The following is a 16,745-nucleotide window of genomic DNA, read 5'->3' as shown; positions in this document are numbered from 1 at the left end:
GAACTTGCCAGAAATGGCACAATGCTGCTGGACACAAGCATCAATAAATACCCGGGAGTTCCATTTGCGAACTGCAAGTTACTCCTGAAAGAGGATATTCTGAAAAAGGCCAATCTTAGATGGAGGGAATAACGTACTTGTGGTACTACAAGACAGATATGGTCTGAGCATAATTGCAGGCGTTCCGAAGCTCTCATATCACTTCCAAGGACCTCTGTTCGCAAAGTTGTTGCGGCTATCACAGGACACTGGCTGAGCGGCAAGCATGCTGAACGCTTAAGCCTGGCAGTGTATCACGACTACTGCAGGAGCTGTCACAGTGGTGACGAGGAGGTAACAATGGCTCATCTTCTCTGTCACTGCCCAGCTCTTGTCGTGAGGAGATGGACTTACTTGAGCCAGCCTCTCTTTGACGACCTCTCCGACCTAAAGTCAGTCGACGCCAAAGCCCTCCTACTGTTCTTAAACAGCTCCAAATGGTTCATGGAGTAGTGGCCGGGGATGGGCCAACTCATTTACGGTATCACAACGGACCCTATAGTCTAAGTGTGTCCCACCCCAGGACAGCCACTCTAACCTAACCTATTGTATTTTTAACCAATTGTTTTTTTAAAAGAATTTGTCTAATCTCAATTTGTTTTTAATTTATGACAAATATTTAGTATAAATAGAAAGCAATACTCAAAAATTTTATTGTTTGAAAATGTCTTAAATAAAAACGAAACATATGTAACAATAGATTTTTATTAAAAAATCTTAAATTTTATAGTGGATTACTGCAAAGTAAAATTAAAAAAAATTTAATTAAAATAGCGTTTTTTGTTTAAGGCTAATCAATGGCTAAGTTAGCCGAAAAAATTCGATAAAAATAAAAAAAAAGGTTTTCTTACTATTAAAAAAAAAAAAAGTGGGCGTCCCATGCAAAAAAATTAAACGGGAAAGTTCTACCTCTGGATGCGTAGGTGCCGAGAAAACTTGAAAAAATGCTAAAATAGTCGCTTTTATATTTGCTTTTAACCTTTTTTCTTTTTCGATTTGAAAGTTGATATACTAATAATGAAGTTATGAGTAATTGGCTCAGAAATCTTCAGTTTTCTTTTTTAGCAAAAATTTAGAAAATTATTCGAAATATTGCATTTGCGGTAAAAATTAAAACTCAGAGCTCTGAAACTTACACACGTTACTAATTAATACTTATTATTACTTTACATTAAAAAAATATTTGCAATTGTTATTGTTCGTGTAACGACGCGACGGCTATGATCCTGTTAAAATCGAATGTCTCTATCCCAAAAAATGTACTTTCTTCAAGGTCCGATTTCGGCATCAAAAATTAAAAAATTTCACTTGCTGCTAAAATATCATGCTTGAAGAAGTCTAGACGAAGAGAATAAGTCCCGAAAAACCGCTCTACCCCAGCCCTTCGACCAAGAGGAAAGTTTTTACGAAAAATGTCTTTCGTCTTTTCGAAAAAAATGCGATGTTTCGAAAAATTTTCAAAATTTTTTGCAAAAAAAAAAACTAAAGCTTTGTGAATCTATTGCTCATAACTTCACTATATATTTCAACTTTAAAATAGAAAAAGAAAAAAAGTAATAAGCAAATGTAAAAACGAAGGTTTTCTCAGCACCTACGCATCCAAATGAGACTTACCATACGACAATCGATACGTTTTTCTGATAGCAACTTTGTCATGCGTTTCATAGATTAATTGGATTATAATAAAATATGATTGATGACAATAATTTCATTTGATTAAGCTTACGTGATGTCTGCATTAGGATGTAAACCATAGGCTTGCGGTGGATCTACATTCATCATTCCTTCAATTTCATGCAGATAATCCATAGAATTTTTAAATTTCATGATTACATAGCCAGGATAATAACAAAAGTCTTCGCTAAACATAAAATCACCAAACCAACTTCGACAGAATGTATTTAATAACCGTTTATCGAAATCATCAGTAACTCGTCCACCATAATGCACTTCACCAAACATATATCTATATAATTAGAAAATATTTTTTAATCAATAAAATCTAAGCTAAAAACTCGACGATGCAAACGAACAACCATAAAATATAAAGTACTATCAAAATCCTGAATCCATCTCATAGGTCCAATTACAGCCCCGTAGCAACGCAGGGGCTAAGGGCAGCTTTTGCATATGATACATATATGAGCCCACTTATGATACATATATGAAATCAATACTGATACTCAAGTAAACGAGACTAAAACCTCTAAATTCTTTCCTATAACTCCGATTGACATGCAAATTTAGTACTAAGCTTTGTTCACATTCTAGATCAAAAGTTATATGCCTAGTGATGCTTTTGCCCAGGGGATGGTAACCACCCCTTCTAGGGGGTGGAAAAATATATGTTGAAAATGGCAACGAAAATCGATAGAGCGACGAAATTTAAGCAAAGTGTTATTTAAGTATATTTCGAAAAGCCAATACTTTCCGAGTTATTGGCTATTGAAATTCGGAGTATTTAACGATAAGCGTGTACAAAAGGGGAGACCAAGTAAAAAAGTAACATTTTGTACTTTGACCTTGGTTTCTGATTAGGTGTTAGTATTTTAATGAAATTATTATATCCATATATAAATTCCGTGCATGCTCTTTACATTAATATCTTCATTTTCCTTATAATTGTATATTTTGTATGAATCACATAGACTTAAATTCGTAAGTTGTTACTTTCGATCACGTTAGCCGGCCGAAAGTAACACTTTGGCGGATCGAAAGTAATATGAAAGTAGGAGGACAAAGGGGTTTGAAATAAATATGCTATGATATAAAAATCCACAAATGGCTTATTAGAAAAGTTTTTATGAACAAGAAAAACAAACATTTGCATTCAAAAATTATATATTTTCTGAAAACAAAACAATATTATTAACTACTCGAAATAAATTTTCTTAGTTTCAGTAATGAGATGTATTATTTTATGATAGTCATATATTTCAAATTAGATTATTCAATATCAGTCTTAGGTAACATTTTACTTCTGTATTTGTGTAAGTAACATGTAACTTGTGTTCCCCCCAGAGAATATATCGGTAAAGGATATAGTCTCTGGTACCCACAGAGCTATGTTACTTTTGTACCCTACCTTATTTGTGGTAAAACAATTTAGATAACCTTAAAACGAATGGTAGTAGGCAAAAACGAATTAGAACACTGTACAATCAATATAATCAAGAAATAATATGCAAACACTCAGATTAATATCAGGCTATTAATACGACGTAAATATCAAATCCTACTTTTGATTTGTAAAATCACGTATTGTCCTCTCACAAAACTTGACAGCGCGGGGCGCGCGGGGTGGCGGATTGCAAATAAAAAGGGCGCCACCAGCTTTCATTTGAAGGCAGTGAAGCGGTTTTGCGCCTGTTGGGTAAACCTAAACACAGCATTTTTCGCTCCCCCCGATAACTGCATTGATAAAACATTGAAAATGAAAAATTTCAATTAATTTGCACGAAAATTAACGGAGTTATAATGAAAATAAAGTTTCTCGTAACTTTTTTTTTATGTTTTAGTCAGCAAAAAAACTGATGAATTTGCTACGAGAACTAAAATTAATGCTTGCCACATTGAAGTTTACATGTACGTTTGGCAAATTTCAAGGAAATATGAATCGGAATTGAATCGGACTTTTTTATCAGGCTAACGATAAAGACATTTTTTTGTTTTTTATTTTTTTAGTAAGTATTCAAAACGGCTCGAACCGTTTTGAGCATGTTGTCATAACTTAAATAAAGTAAATTGGAAAGTGGCAAATAGTAATTTTAGTTTCCGTGGTAAATTCATCAATTTTTGTGCTGAATAAAACATAATAAAAAGGTACGAGAAACTTTCTTTACATTATAACTCCGCTAATTTTCGTGCAAATAACTTGGAAATTTTTTCATTTTTAACCCCCGGCCTAAAAAAAGAGGTGTTTTAAGTTTGACCGCTATGTCTTTGTGTCTGTCTGTGTGTCTGTCTGTCTGCCTGCCTGTGGCATCGTAACGCCTAAACGGATAAACCGATTTTGATTTGTTTGGTTTCGTTTGAAAGGTAATTAAATGGAGAGTGTTCTTAGATACGTTTCAAGTGCGAGTTTAGGGTTCCGTACCAGAAAATTTTTCGGGATTTTTTAAATTTTGTAAATTTCACTTGTCAAGGTTTTTTATAGTACTTTAAATATTTGAATATTTAAATATTTTTTATAGTATGATATGATGATTATGATGATGATGCGTTCCATATCTTCTTAGAGATGTTGGAGACCACTTCCCTCCAGAATTCTCTATCCGACGCATTATGTACAAGTTGCTGTAGATTTATCTTTGTCCAGTATTTGATATTATCCATCCAAGAGATTTTTTTCTACCTTGGGCTCTTGTAGACTGATGTTTCTCTAGTTGCACTAACTGCTTTACATAGTACTTGTCAGATCGTATAATGTGGCCAAAATACGAGACTTGCCGTTGTTTAACTACTCTGACCAGCACTGGGTTTTGATTAATTATCTTTTTTTTTTTTTTTTTTTTAGTGAACACCATTACAACTGTCTTTTTTTTATTAATTTTAAACCTGCACTTTCCCTACATTAGACCACATTATCTAAAATTTTTTGTAAGTTGTGCACAGGCATTATCTAAAAGTTTTTGTAAGTTGTGCACAGAGTTGGCTATTAAAAAATATTATGGTGTCATCTGCATAGCGAATATTATTAACTAGATAGCACCGTTAATTTTGATGCCCTCGGTTTTACAATCGTCCAAAGCTTCGTCGATTATTTGTTCACTGTAGATGTTATATAGAATTGGAGAAAGTACACATCCTTATCTCACGTCTTTCTTTATACTTCCCGTTTTTGATTTTTACAGCTGCTTCTTGATTATAGTTCAAGTTTCGAATAATTTTCACAATATTTTGATCAGTTATTTAATTGCTGATCACCTTTATTAAAATATCGTGTTTCAAATTATCGAACGCCTCCTCATAATCAATAAAACAAGTATAAACCTCTTGACCATTTTCTAAAAACCTATCCACAATTGCGACTAATGTAAAAATAGCTTCTCTAGTACCAACACCTTTTTTAAAACCCATTTGGAATTTGCTTATATTAGTTACTAATTCGGTTTGAATACTATGAAGAAGTATCTTGAAAAATATTTTAGCTACATGTATATTTGTTTTATTTTGTTTAGTATTTAGTTTCAGAAATATAATTCTATCCGAAAATCGTACCCATGACTCAACCAAATGTTCGATGTGTTGATCTATCAAGACGCTTACACCATTATGATTCCTATTATGTTTTCCTCCAGAGTAGTACAACTTGTACCTGTCTTTATTAAATTCTCCTCTGCCAACCCATCTTACTTCACTTAGACCCATAATAGCTACCTAATTTTTACTTCTCGAATTAGATCATCCAATTTTCTCGCTTATGTAAGCTTCTTACATTCCATGTACCAAATTTTATATCATTTTTTATTTTATTATACTCATGGTAAGTATTTATATGTCCATTATATAATTCGTATTCCGTATTCATTGCAGTGGTCTTCCTGAGCATATTTTAACGGTGGCTTGCCGTTGCCTTCCGTTGGTTATCGCCCCTGTGCTCGATTTTTTTATTTATTGACTGAAAAGCCTGGTTTTTGGAATTGAGCCTCTCCCAAAAAAATTTGCTTTTGTTCCATCTTTTTTAGTAATATATCCACTATTTTTGTTTGCTTGCTTCTTGTCTTCTTTTGTTCTTTGTGTGCTATTAACCACTTCAACATCTTCCTCACTACGTTGCCTTTTATTTTGTACTTCCTGTTATAGATAAATCCTTTTTAAGTAGTTCTTCCATACCCTCCTTTGAGTATAGTTCTCCCTCGTACATGAGTTTATTCCCTCTCATGCTGCTTCCCTGCTTCTTTAACTTTTAGTATAATTTTCCTCAATTCTCTTCTTTCGTCCCTAATTTCTCTGATATAATCTTTTATAACTAAATTAGTTTTTCCTCAGCAACTATTTATTTTTTAAAATTTTCTTTTTGCGCCTCCATGTAGTACAGCCTACTATTATTGGTCTGGCATATCCCTTTTTTCCCAAGACAAGTTACAAAACTTATATCGCTATTGTTAATATTTAATCGCAACTTATTAATATTTTTCCATCCCCTTGAAGAGGTAGTTACTATTCCTTGGGTAAAAGTACCACTCGGCATCATATAACCTTTGTTCCAGGGGGTTAAAAAAGATTAATCCCAAATTTTCATCGAAATAAGTGCTATAAGTCAAATTTTAGAGATTTCGTCGTTTTTCTCCTCGTTTATTGGAGTATGAATAGTTTATTTTTGTCGTCATAGTTTTTTAAACAATAACATTAAAATTTTTTTTTAAATAATTGCATCTTGCTATTACTTTATTATATTATAAATATAATAAAGTATTGTGATCGAAAAAAAATCGATATCGGGGTTTCAACGGAAATACACGTTTTGAGGGTCCCTGATTCCAAAAAAGTGGTTTTTAAAAAATGTTGCGTCCGTCGGTATGTCTGTTACCAAGCTGGAGTCTTCAATTTTCAAGCGATTTTTCTCAAACTCGGTACATAGGTTCAGTTTGGTCATAATTCCAGACGATTTTTTCTTTTTTTCCCTAAGCCTTTTTTTAAGGGTACTTCCCTCCAGGCCAAAACAGGATTTTTGGAGTTTTCTCAAAAAACGGCTCTAACGATTTCGATGAAACTGGGCGCAAGGGTAGACCTTAAGGTGTTCCTAGGATTAGTATAAGCCACATATCCGGGAATATTCGAGAAGGCCCACATCTTTGGGAAAAACTTATTTTTGGGTTTTTCTCAAAAACGGCTCACACGATTTTGATTAAACTAGGCACAAGGCTAGACCTTAAGGTGTTCCTAGGATTGGTATAAGCCACATATCCGGGAAAATTTGAGAAGGCCCACACCCTAGGGAAAACTTTTTTTTGGGGTTTTCTCAAAAATGGCTCTAACGATTTCGATTAAACTTGACACAAGCCTAGACCTTAAGATGTTCCTAGGATTGGTATAAGCCACATATCCGGGAAAATTCGAGAAGGCCACACCATGGTAAGGGAAACATTTCAAAATACAGGAAAATGGGATTTTCTAGGGAGAGGCTGAGGGGACAGCAGTGAAACTTCGTATCACGGTTTATATCAACAAGGTCTAGGTTTGATATAATTACCATCCGGGACAACTTCCCCTGGAACCTACGTGGAGCTGGAGGGAATGAAATCAAATGTGGTCAAATCAACTCTACCCAAAATTGTTAGTAATCTGTTTATGTTCAAGTGCAAGTGCAATAAAACCTCAAAAATCACATGATAAAATCGTATAATTATTCAAATTGTTCAAATAATCAAATAAAGAAATAAATAAAACTTAATTAAGCCAAATTAGTGAAGTTAAGAAACTAAAGCTTTTCCTTGTTTTTAAATAATTCTTACAATTGGCTGCTTTCAACCAAAATTTTACAAGAATAATATTTCAATTTTATAATATAACAAAGTCTTGTCCGATGTTTCGAACCGTTTATTTTTTGTGTGTATTAAATCGTGAAAGTACCCAGTCCATTTTAAAAACAAAGTTCTTTGCGGATCCTTAAAAGTTTAAGTTGCGTTAACAAATAATATTTTAATTACAAATCATGTATACTTTGTTATTGAATTAAGTTATTTGATCTTCTGATTATCAAATAACATGCTATATTTTAAATTATACTTAAATAAACAAATTTTTAAGCAAATGGCCACTCTATTGTAAGAATGGCCTAAGTTCATTAAATGTTGTATTAGACGTTACAGCTGAACATCATTTAGGCCGCTATTTGAACGGCACCGTAGCTGGGTGCGACATATATGCGGAATAATTATGGAGTAACGATAAAATTTTAATTGGAGTAAAGTGTTTTAACGATATTCTTGGGTGTAAATTGCTGGGTATGTAAAATTAGCAGTCGTCCTATTACCTCAGTTGTTTAAGGCTTAACCAATTTCGTCCGCGATATGCTTAGGGTAGCGGGTTCGATTCCCGCTGTCGTAACAAAATTAATTTAATTTATAGTTGTGATGGGCTGGTGTAGTGCATGGTATATGCATGAAGGGGTGCACTCAGCCTCTGAAATTGAGGAGCTGATAAATGAAATGATCAGCGGAAAGGTGGCTAATCTAAAATTAGCAGCCAGAAAACATGACAATCCAATATGGCGCTTAAAAACAAGCATTCGAAATTATTTAATTAAAAACCCACATTTTTGGGTATCATATGGATTTATACATTTTTTAATACCAGATTTAGATTCAGTGACATTTAAAACGTTAAATCGTTGTTAATTTACGATTCTAAACAAGTTCTAGATCGCAAACAAATAATTGCTTCAAGATAGAAAAATTTAAATTTTATGCTTCCACTTAAAAATAACATGTCGTATCATTTTTAAAAGTTTGCAATATAATATAATACAGTAGAGTCTTGATGATCGGAAACATCCATTAATCGGAAAAAATTTTTGGCCGTCCGTACTTTCGTCACCGTTCTCTTTCAATCACTTAAGAATAATATTGTTTGTTTGTATATACATCTAATTTGATTCTTTATTATAATAATTCGCTACTAAAAACACAATTGTAACACGTGTTTAATGCATAGAGATATTAGGTAGATGCATAGATAGAGATAGGGTAGCTCGGTAGCGTTCTCACTCTTTCCTACAGACGCTCTCACTTAGCGCATTGTTTCTTAAAAATTGATTACAGAATCGTTTGTTTTTTCACGTCATGTAAGTAAAGAGATCGCCAGTTAGATAGCAAAACACACATGACTTATATTCTTATACAATACATACTATATAATTTGCACCCTCACGGGTAAACAGTGATGTTTACGAAAAAATGTTTGAAACAAAAGTAGTTTATTGTTTATAAGGAACATTATTTTACTTTTGTTCTATCTCTAACGTTTTACAAGATGGTTCCTACAGGCCGAGGACCCAATTGATCTATGTTGCTCATTTACGAACTCGACCTCACTTTTTACACCGTAAACAAGCTATAAAAATTTCAACTTGATATCTTTTTTGGTTTTTGTGTCGACAGACAGACGGGCAGACAACCGAGAATGAACTAATTAGGTGATTTTATGAACATCTATGTTTGGATAATTGAGATACTATATGTCCATGGTTGAGAGTTGTACATTATTGGCCCATGGTCATATTGTATAGGCTTTATACAAATAGGTTTAATTCATTATGACTGAGTTGGTTGTATTGTGAACATGATCTTCATTATCTTATATATTTAAACGAGCAATTCTTGTATATATATATATATATATATATATATATATATATATATATATATATATATATATATATATATATATATATATATATATATATATATATATATATATATATCTTATATATATATAGGAGACTTTCTATAGATCTATATAGATAGTCACTCATCACGATATCTCTGAAACTATAAGACCTAGAGACTTGAAATTTGGCAGGAATATTCCTTTTGCCAAGTAGAGGTCAGCTAAGAACGGATTTTACGAAATTCCACCTACAAGGGGGGTTGCGGGGGTGTTCATGAATAAAAAATTCATATTTTTCAATTATGGCTTTTAATAGTTCAAAACTTGCTCAGAATGTTTTAAATTACATTTAGAAATTTTTTTAACCTTCGGAGGGTAGAAAGGTGTAGCGAGAAAGTGGGAAGGAAATATCGAATATTTACAAATATACCTAAGTGGGGTATCAAATAACAGAGCATGACGTGTACATTACAAAACTGTTATCCAACGCAAGGAAATGTGGAGGGAGGGGTGCAAGTAGGGATGTTGCCCAGCAAAGCGGGTAGTTCCCAGCTAGTATATATATATATATATCAACGATCTTGGAAATGGCTCCAACGATTTTTATGAAAATGAGTATGCAGGGGTTTTTTGGGGCGAAAAGTCGATCTTGCAAGGTTTCATTTTTAAAAAACGTCGTTTTATACGTCTTTTAATGAAAAACTGAAACCGGCAATGCAAATTATAGCTCTTCCTGACATCTATTGGTGTATATCGTAGTTAATGAAATACAATGCAAATTATAACTCTTCCTGACATCTATTGGTGTATATCGTAGTTAATGAAATAAAATACATTACCGGGACATTCAAATTGGTATTTGTGTGGAGACATTTAAAACGGTCTTCTATTAGTGATAAAATTTGTGTCTTTTTAAAAATACCGAGCAAAGCTCGGTCATCCATATATTTATAAAATAAATAAAGAATGGAATCGGATGTGTATTTTATTATTGTATATTTATTAATAACCTTTAATAAAATAAAATAAAACATGGCGCAGTCGTAAAAAGAACTAAAAATAAATAATATTAAAAGCAGTTTATATAAAAAAGTGTTAAAATAAAAAGGATTAAACAAGATGGAAAGTGCACGTGGCCATTACGGTTACATTCCGGAATTCAATTTCAAAAATATGAAGTGGGCCCTATACAATGACAGGTTTCAAAATTACATATTAGCAAACACAATTATAGACGATAATGTCAAAAAGGCTTTGTTTCTAAGCATGTGCAGCGAGGAATCAATGGAATTATTAAATGGATTATGTATACCTGATAAACCGCAAGATGAAACTTTTGAAGATTTAGTAAAAGTATTAGATACACACTTTACACCGAAGCAACTGTTTTTTCCATCAAGTATTTGACAACGCCCGTAAGGAAAAAGGCGTATCAATGGGAGAATGGGAGGCACGTGTTAGACAATTAGCTTCTAAATGCAATTATGGTTGTGAATTAATTACAGTAATGCGTGATCGTTTTATAATGGGTCTTGGAAAAGGACCAGTCATGGATCGTCTCTTTGATGAAGATGTCAAAAAGTTAACATTCACGAAAGCTGTTGAATTGGCAACGATGAAAGATGCAGCTCGTAATAACTATGGAAACATAATGGTCAAGGAAGAGCAAGAAGAAACTCAAGAAATTTTTAAGGTGGTAAAAAGTAACTATAAAAAACCACCAGACGGTAATAAAAATAATTTTACTAACCAAAATAATTTTATTAATTGTATGCGCTGTGGGCAGAAACACCTTAAAAATCGATGTAACTGAAGTTTCAACTAGTTATTAACTGAAAAATTAAAAAAATTTAGGCCGCCGTCCACTTTTTTGGCTAAAAAATGATTCTTTATAATGTACTGAATAAAAAAGTATCAGGTCATTTTCCAATTCCAAGTAAGAAACACCCCCTCAGGGCACTTTGAAAATTTTTTACATATAGTTATATAGATATTTACCCTTATTTATTTCCGCCGTCCACCGATTTTATCAAAAAATGATTCTTTATAATGTAGTGAATAAAAAAGTATTAGGTCATTTTCCAATTCAAAGTAAGAAACACCCCCTCAGGGCACTTTGTAATTTTTTTACATATATTACATATAGTTTTATATAAATATTTACCCTGATACTATTTTATTCACTACATTATAAAGAATCATTTTTTGATAAAATCGGTGGACGGCGGAAATAAATAAGGGTAAATATTTATATAAAACTATATGTAATATACTTATGCAAAAAAGTCCCCTGGGGGGTTGTTTCTTACTTTGAATTGGAAAATGACCTGATACTTTTTTATTCACTACATTATAAAGAATCATTTTTTGATAAAATCGGTGGACGGCGGAAATAAATAAGGGTAAATATTTATATAAAACTATATGTAATATACTTATGCAAAAAAGTCCCCTGGGGGGTTGTTTCTTACTTTGAATTGGAAAATGACCTGATACTTTTTTATTCACTACATTATAAAGAATCATTTTTTGATAAAATCGGTGGACGGCGGAAATAAATAAGGGTAAATATCTATATAACTATATTTAAAAAATATTCAAAGTGCCCTGAGGGGGTGTTTCTTACTTTGAATTGGAAAATGACCTGATACTTTTTTATTCAGTACATTATAAAGAATCATTTTTTAGCCAAAAAAGTGGACGGCGGCCTAAATTTTTTTTTATAATTTTCAGTTAATAACTAGTTGAATCTGCAGTTACATAAAAATGGTTGTCCCGCGTTTGGTCAAAAATGCAATAAATGTTCTAAAATAGGCCACTGGGCCTTTATGTGTGGCGGAGCCGCTAGAAAAGTTGAAAATATGGCTGTTTCTGATCACAGTGAATCATCAGATTCTATTATTTCAAATAGTTTAGGCATGGGCTCCATTAAAATTAATCAAATTAATAAAAATAAAATATGCGAATGGTTAGAAAATTTAAATATTAACGGAAAACTAGTTTCATTCAAGTTAGATACTGGAGCCGAAACAAATGTTTTGCCATTGCACTTGTTTAAAAATAAATTAGGGTTGAGAAATCATGTTTTATCGAAAACTAATATCGTTTTAGAAACGTTTGGGGGGTTTAAAATAAAACCAATTGGTACAATTACATTAAAAATTAGTAATAAAAATAAATGCTGTAAAGCAGAATTCGTAGTAGTTAAAAAAAATATTGGGGTACCAATTTTAGGACGGACTACAAACGTGTGTGAATTTAAAATTACTTAAAAAAATTGATAATATTCAGACCCCAAATATAAGTTTATCAGATTTTTTGGATCAAAATAATGATGTTTTCACGGGCTTAGGTTGTTTTCCGGATGTATGCTCGTTAAAATTAAAAGGAGGTGCCGTACCAAAATCAAGTCCTGCGCGAAGGGTGCCATTAAAAATTAAAAATAAGTTGAAACAAACTTTGATGTCTTTAGAAAAAGATAAAATTATCGAAAAAGTTGAAACTCCTGGGGAATGGGTTAATAATATTGTTATAGTTGAGAAAAAAGACTCATCGTTAAGAATTTGCATAGATCCCCAACAATTAAATAAATATTTAATCAGAGATTACTATGAAATCCCAACAATTGATGACATTTCGGATCAATTGACTAATAAAAAATTCTTCTGCTTATTTGACCTTAAATTTGGCTTTCATCAGCTAGTTTTGGATAATTCTTCAAGTAAGTTGTGTTAATTTAGTACGCCCATTGGCGTTTATAAGTTTCTAAGAGCCCCCTTTGGATTGTCAGTACTACCTGAATTTTTTCAAAAATTATCCAGTAAATATTTTGGCCATTTAAAAGGAGTCTCGGTATATTTTGATGACATTTTGTGTGCTGCCGAAACAGAAGCAGAACTGCATGAAATTGTCAATAATGTAATGAACATAGCGCGAAAAAATAAAATCAGATTCAATGAAGAAAAGATTCAGTATTTTGTAAAAGAAGTTAAATTTTTTAGGAATGTTGTTTAATGAGCAGGGACGTAAACCAGACATAGATCGGATCCAAGTTATTAATGAATTGGAAGCACCACGAAATGTTAAAGAATTGCAAAGAATGTTAGGAATGGTAAGCTTTTTACACAATCATCTTCCAAATCTATCTCAGATTTTGTCTCCTTTCCGATCATTATTAAAAAAAGGTACAGAATGGTTATGGACTCCGCTTCATGATAAAAAATTTATTGAATTGAAAAAAATGATAGGAAATGCTACACTATTAAGTTCGTTTGATCCTAATAAAAAAGTTGAAATTCAAGCTGATGCTAGTGAGGATGCCCTAGGGTGTGCACTTTTTCAAGAGGGTAAACCTGTTTTATTTGCCAGTAGATAATTAACAGATTGTGAATGTAATTATGCTTGCACTTGTCTTTGCATTCACCAAGTTCCATAAATATATCTATGGCCATACAGGTGTCACCGCTTTCTCTGATCACTCCCCGTTAACGTCTATTTTTAAAAAGGATATTAGTAAAATAATTAACAATCGTTTGAAAAGAATGAGGATAAAGTTATTACCTTATAGTTTTAATTTAGAATACCTCCCAGGTAAATTAATGCATGTTGCAGATTTTTTATCTCGGAATTTTGTTAAATCAAACTCTGGTGATGACCCAACCATGTTAGAAAGGGTGAATTGCATGGAAGAAAAAATTGACTTTACGGACGAAAAATTTTCCGAATTTGTAGAAAAACTAAAAAATTTGTAGAAAAACTGGCCGTCAAACTTAAAAATCAGTTCGGTCCCTGAAGTTGTTCATTTTTATAAACTTCGTGATGAAATTCATGAAGAAAACGGTTTACTTTATTATGACAATAGACTGATCGTTCCAGTCGTTTTGAGGCGGTATGTTTTAAATATTTTACATGAAACACATTTGGGACTAAATAAATTAAAGGACAAAGTCAAAAAAATTTTTTATTGGCCAGGAATAATGTCTGACGTTATTGGACTGGTATCAGGGTGCATGGTATGTCAAACATTTTAAAGAAGTAAAATAAAGGAGGAACTATTTCCCCACGATATCCCAGATATACCTTTCTATAAGATTGAGCTCGACATAGCTGAGTTTGATAGAAAAAATTTTTTGATTCTCGTAGATTATTTCTCTAGGTGGGTGGAAGTTGTTCCAATAAAAGACAAATCTAGAACAATAATAAATTCGCTTAAACCAATTTTCGCGCGTTTTGGCATCCCAAAGATTATTATTGCCGACAATAATTCATTTGGTTCTGCAGAATTACAAAATTTTGCCAAACAATTGTTACGATGTAACCGTTCATAGTGTGAAACAGTCTTTATATTCAATCATCTTTTGGTATGCATCTGCCTTCATATATTTACTTTTATAGTTAAAGGCTGCCCTCTTATTATTTGGGTCGTCTCCAAGAACAGATCAAAAATTTTATCTTGAAGCTTGAATATGGTTGAATAGACTTCGGGCTGTATGGTTGATTACCAGCCACCATTATGGTTAATTTTAGACAATATAATCTAACGTACGGTAAATAGAAAACTATTTTTAAAAGGTAATGTGAATATTTTTCTTTATCTGTTTGATTTTGCTTGTATAAATTAATTTTCGAACTCATGCTATGCCGAGGTAATATTTTTTTAAAATAATTTTAAAGTCAATAACCCTTGATCCAAGGATGAAATGAACGAATATTTTTTATATAGATTTTGTCGTAAAACGACATCTAAATTTTATACAGTTTCAAAAGCGTAACACGTTTATACAAAACATTTTGTACCATGTATCGGGTGTTATTTGTCGCGGTAATCATTAGTAGGATGTTGAAATTATCATCCAAGTAGTATTAAAATAAAATTATTAGTAGATTTTCAATTTCTTTAGTATTACAATAATGTTGTGTCGTTTTAACTAATATTTGAGCCGAGGTATTCGTAATTCAATACGTGTGTAAAAATATAATTTATAGTAAGTTTTTTCTGAGCATTCATATTGCTAATTAATGTAATTTATTTCGTATACGCCAGTGTGGTAGTCGAAATTTAAGTACATTTAAACGTGTTTAGTTTTTATGATTTATTCGGGTGACATGTCCTATTTTATAATTTAAATCAACGTAGGTTTAAATATGTTAAGTTGAATTTGTAGCTTCTCAGATAGTATCTAAGTTTGTTAATATTTCATTAACAAATTATTATTATTAAATAAATAAAGAATGGAATCGGATGTGTATTTTATTATTGCATGTTTATTAATAACCTTTAATAAAATAAAATAAAACAATCTATACCAAAATTTTATTCGTAGTATGAATATTTGTAAGCTCTAGTTACAAACTTGGGACTAAACTTAGTATACCTTGATATATTTCATATATACATGGTATAAAAATATTACACACTTTTAAAAATGATACAATATATGATATATGAAGATTTCTCAGCGGTGCAGTAAACAGAGATGAAATTTCAGAGATCAACTTGAAATTTTGCCATTTTAAAAAGGCGTTGCTTCTGATTTGGGGCTGAGAGAGAAGACTTGTAGAAGACTTACCTTACAGTTGCCCAGCTAATACCGCGAGACGGTATATAATCATCCAAATGATTTTGTACAAACATACAACAGCAAAACCAATCAGCATAATTAAACTCATATGGAATATTCCAACCTAATGGACCAAATTTTCGGCGTTCTTGTACAATTGTATGTAAATAGGAAACACCAAATATTAATGGTAAATACATTGGCAACGTGGAATATTCCAGCATATCTTGATTTATTGATGAGTATGTTCGTTTTAGACCAGCTTTTATTCCTAAATTTTTAATATTAAAATACAAATTAATAATTATAAAATTGGGTTAATCAAAGAATCTTTTTCTTTAAGAAATGATGAATAATGTGAAAAACGAAAAAAATTGCATGTACGCCACTCGCGGAATTGAAAAAACTCGCGGAATTGAAGTTTGTATTCAATTTCCGTCGAATTTGTTAAGAAATTGAAAAAATACACATATACCAAGAGTAGTCGAGCCCGGTCTCTTAGATTCATGCCAAACGCTTTAACTAATTGGGCCATACGTGCTCTAGACACAAAAGATAATTTTTCAACACTTTCTATTTTTTTTTTTGTCAACATTAATTTATTGATATTTGTTTACAAAATTTTGTATACCAATTTTGAACGTCCAAGTTTTTCGAATATAATTGACGTTTTTTTATGAAACAATCGCGTAAACAATAAAGACTAATACCTTCTCGAGTTAATCTTAATTAAAGGGAACTGAATGATTCGTTGAATTAAAAAAATTACTCTTTGTGTCTAGAGCACTTATGGCTTAGATATACGAGTATTAC

At 32.0% G+C, this 16,745-nt stretch overlaps 1 protein-coding gene across 1 annotated transcript in view; it reads right to left on the bottom strand.

Annotated features, from left to right (window-relative positions):
* LOC123298960 (dynein axonemal heavy chain 8-like) overlaps window positions 1-16,745 on the bottom strand; it is a 281,682-nt gene that overhangs the window by 30,186 nt on the left and 234,751 nt on the right. The window contains exons 43-44 of the mRNA XM_044881061.1: window positions 15,942-16,203; window positions 1,766-2,005 (exon numbers count right to left, since the gene is read on the bottom strand). Coding sequence (XP_044736996.1) covers window positions 1,766-2,005; window positions 15,942-16,203 — 502 coding nt within the window. The remainder of the gene's footprint in view (window positions 1-1,765; window positions 2,006-15,941; window positions 16,204-16,745) is intronic.

The sequence above is a fragment of the Chrysoperla carnea genome, chromosome 4 (assembly GCF_905475395.1).
Source record: "Chrysoperla carnea chromosome 4, inChrCarn1.1, whole genome shotgun sequence".
Taxonomy (NCBI): domain Eukaryota; kingdom Metazoa; phylum Arthropoda; class Insecta; order Neuroptera; family Chrysopidae; genus Chrysoperla; species Chrysoperla carnea.
This window is presented reverse-complemented; position numbering and strand designations above follow the sequence as displayed.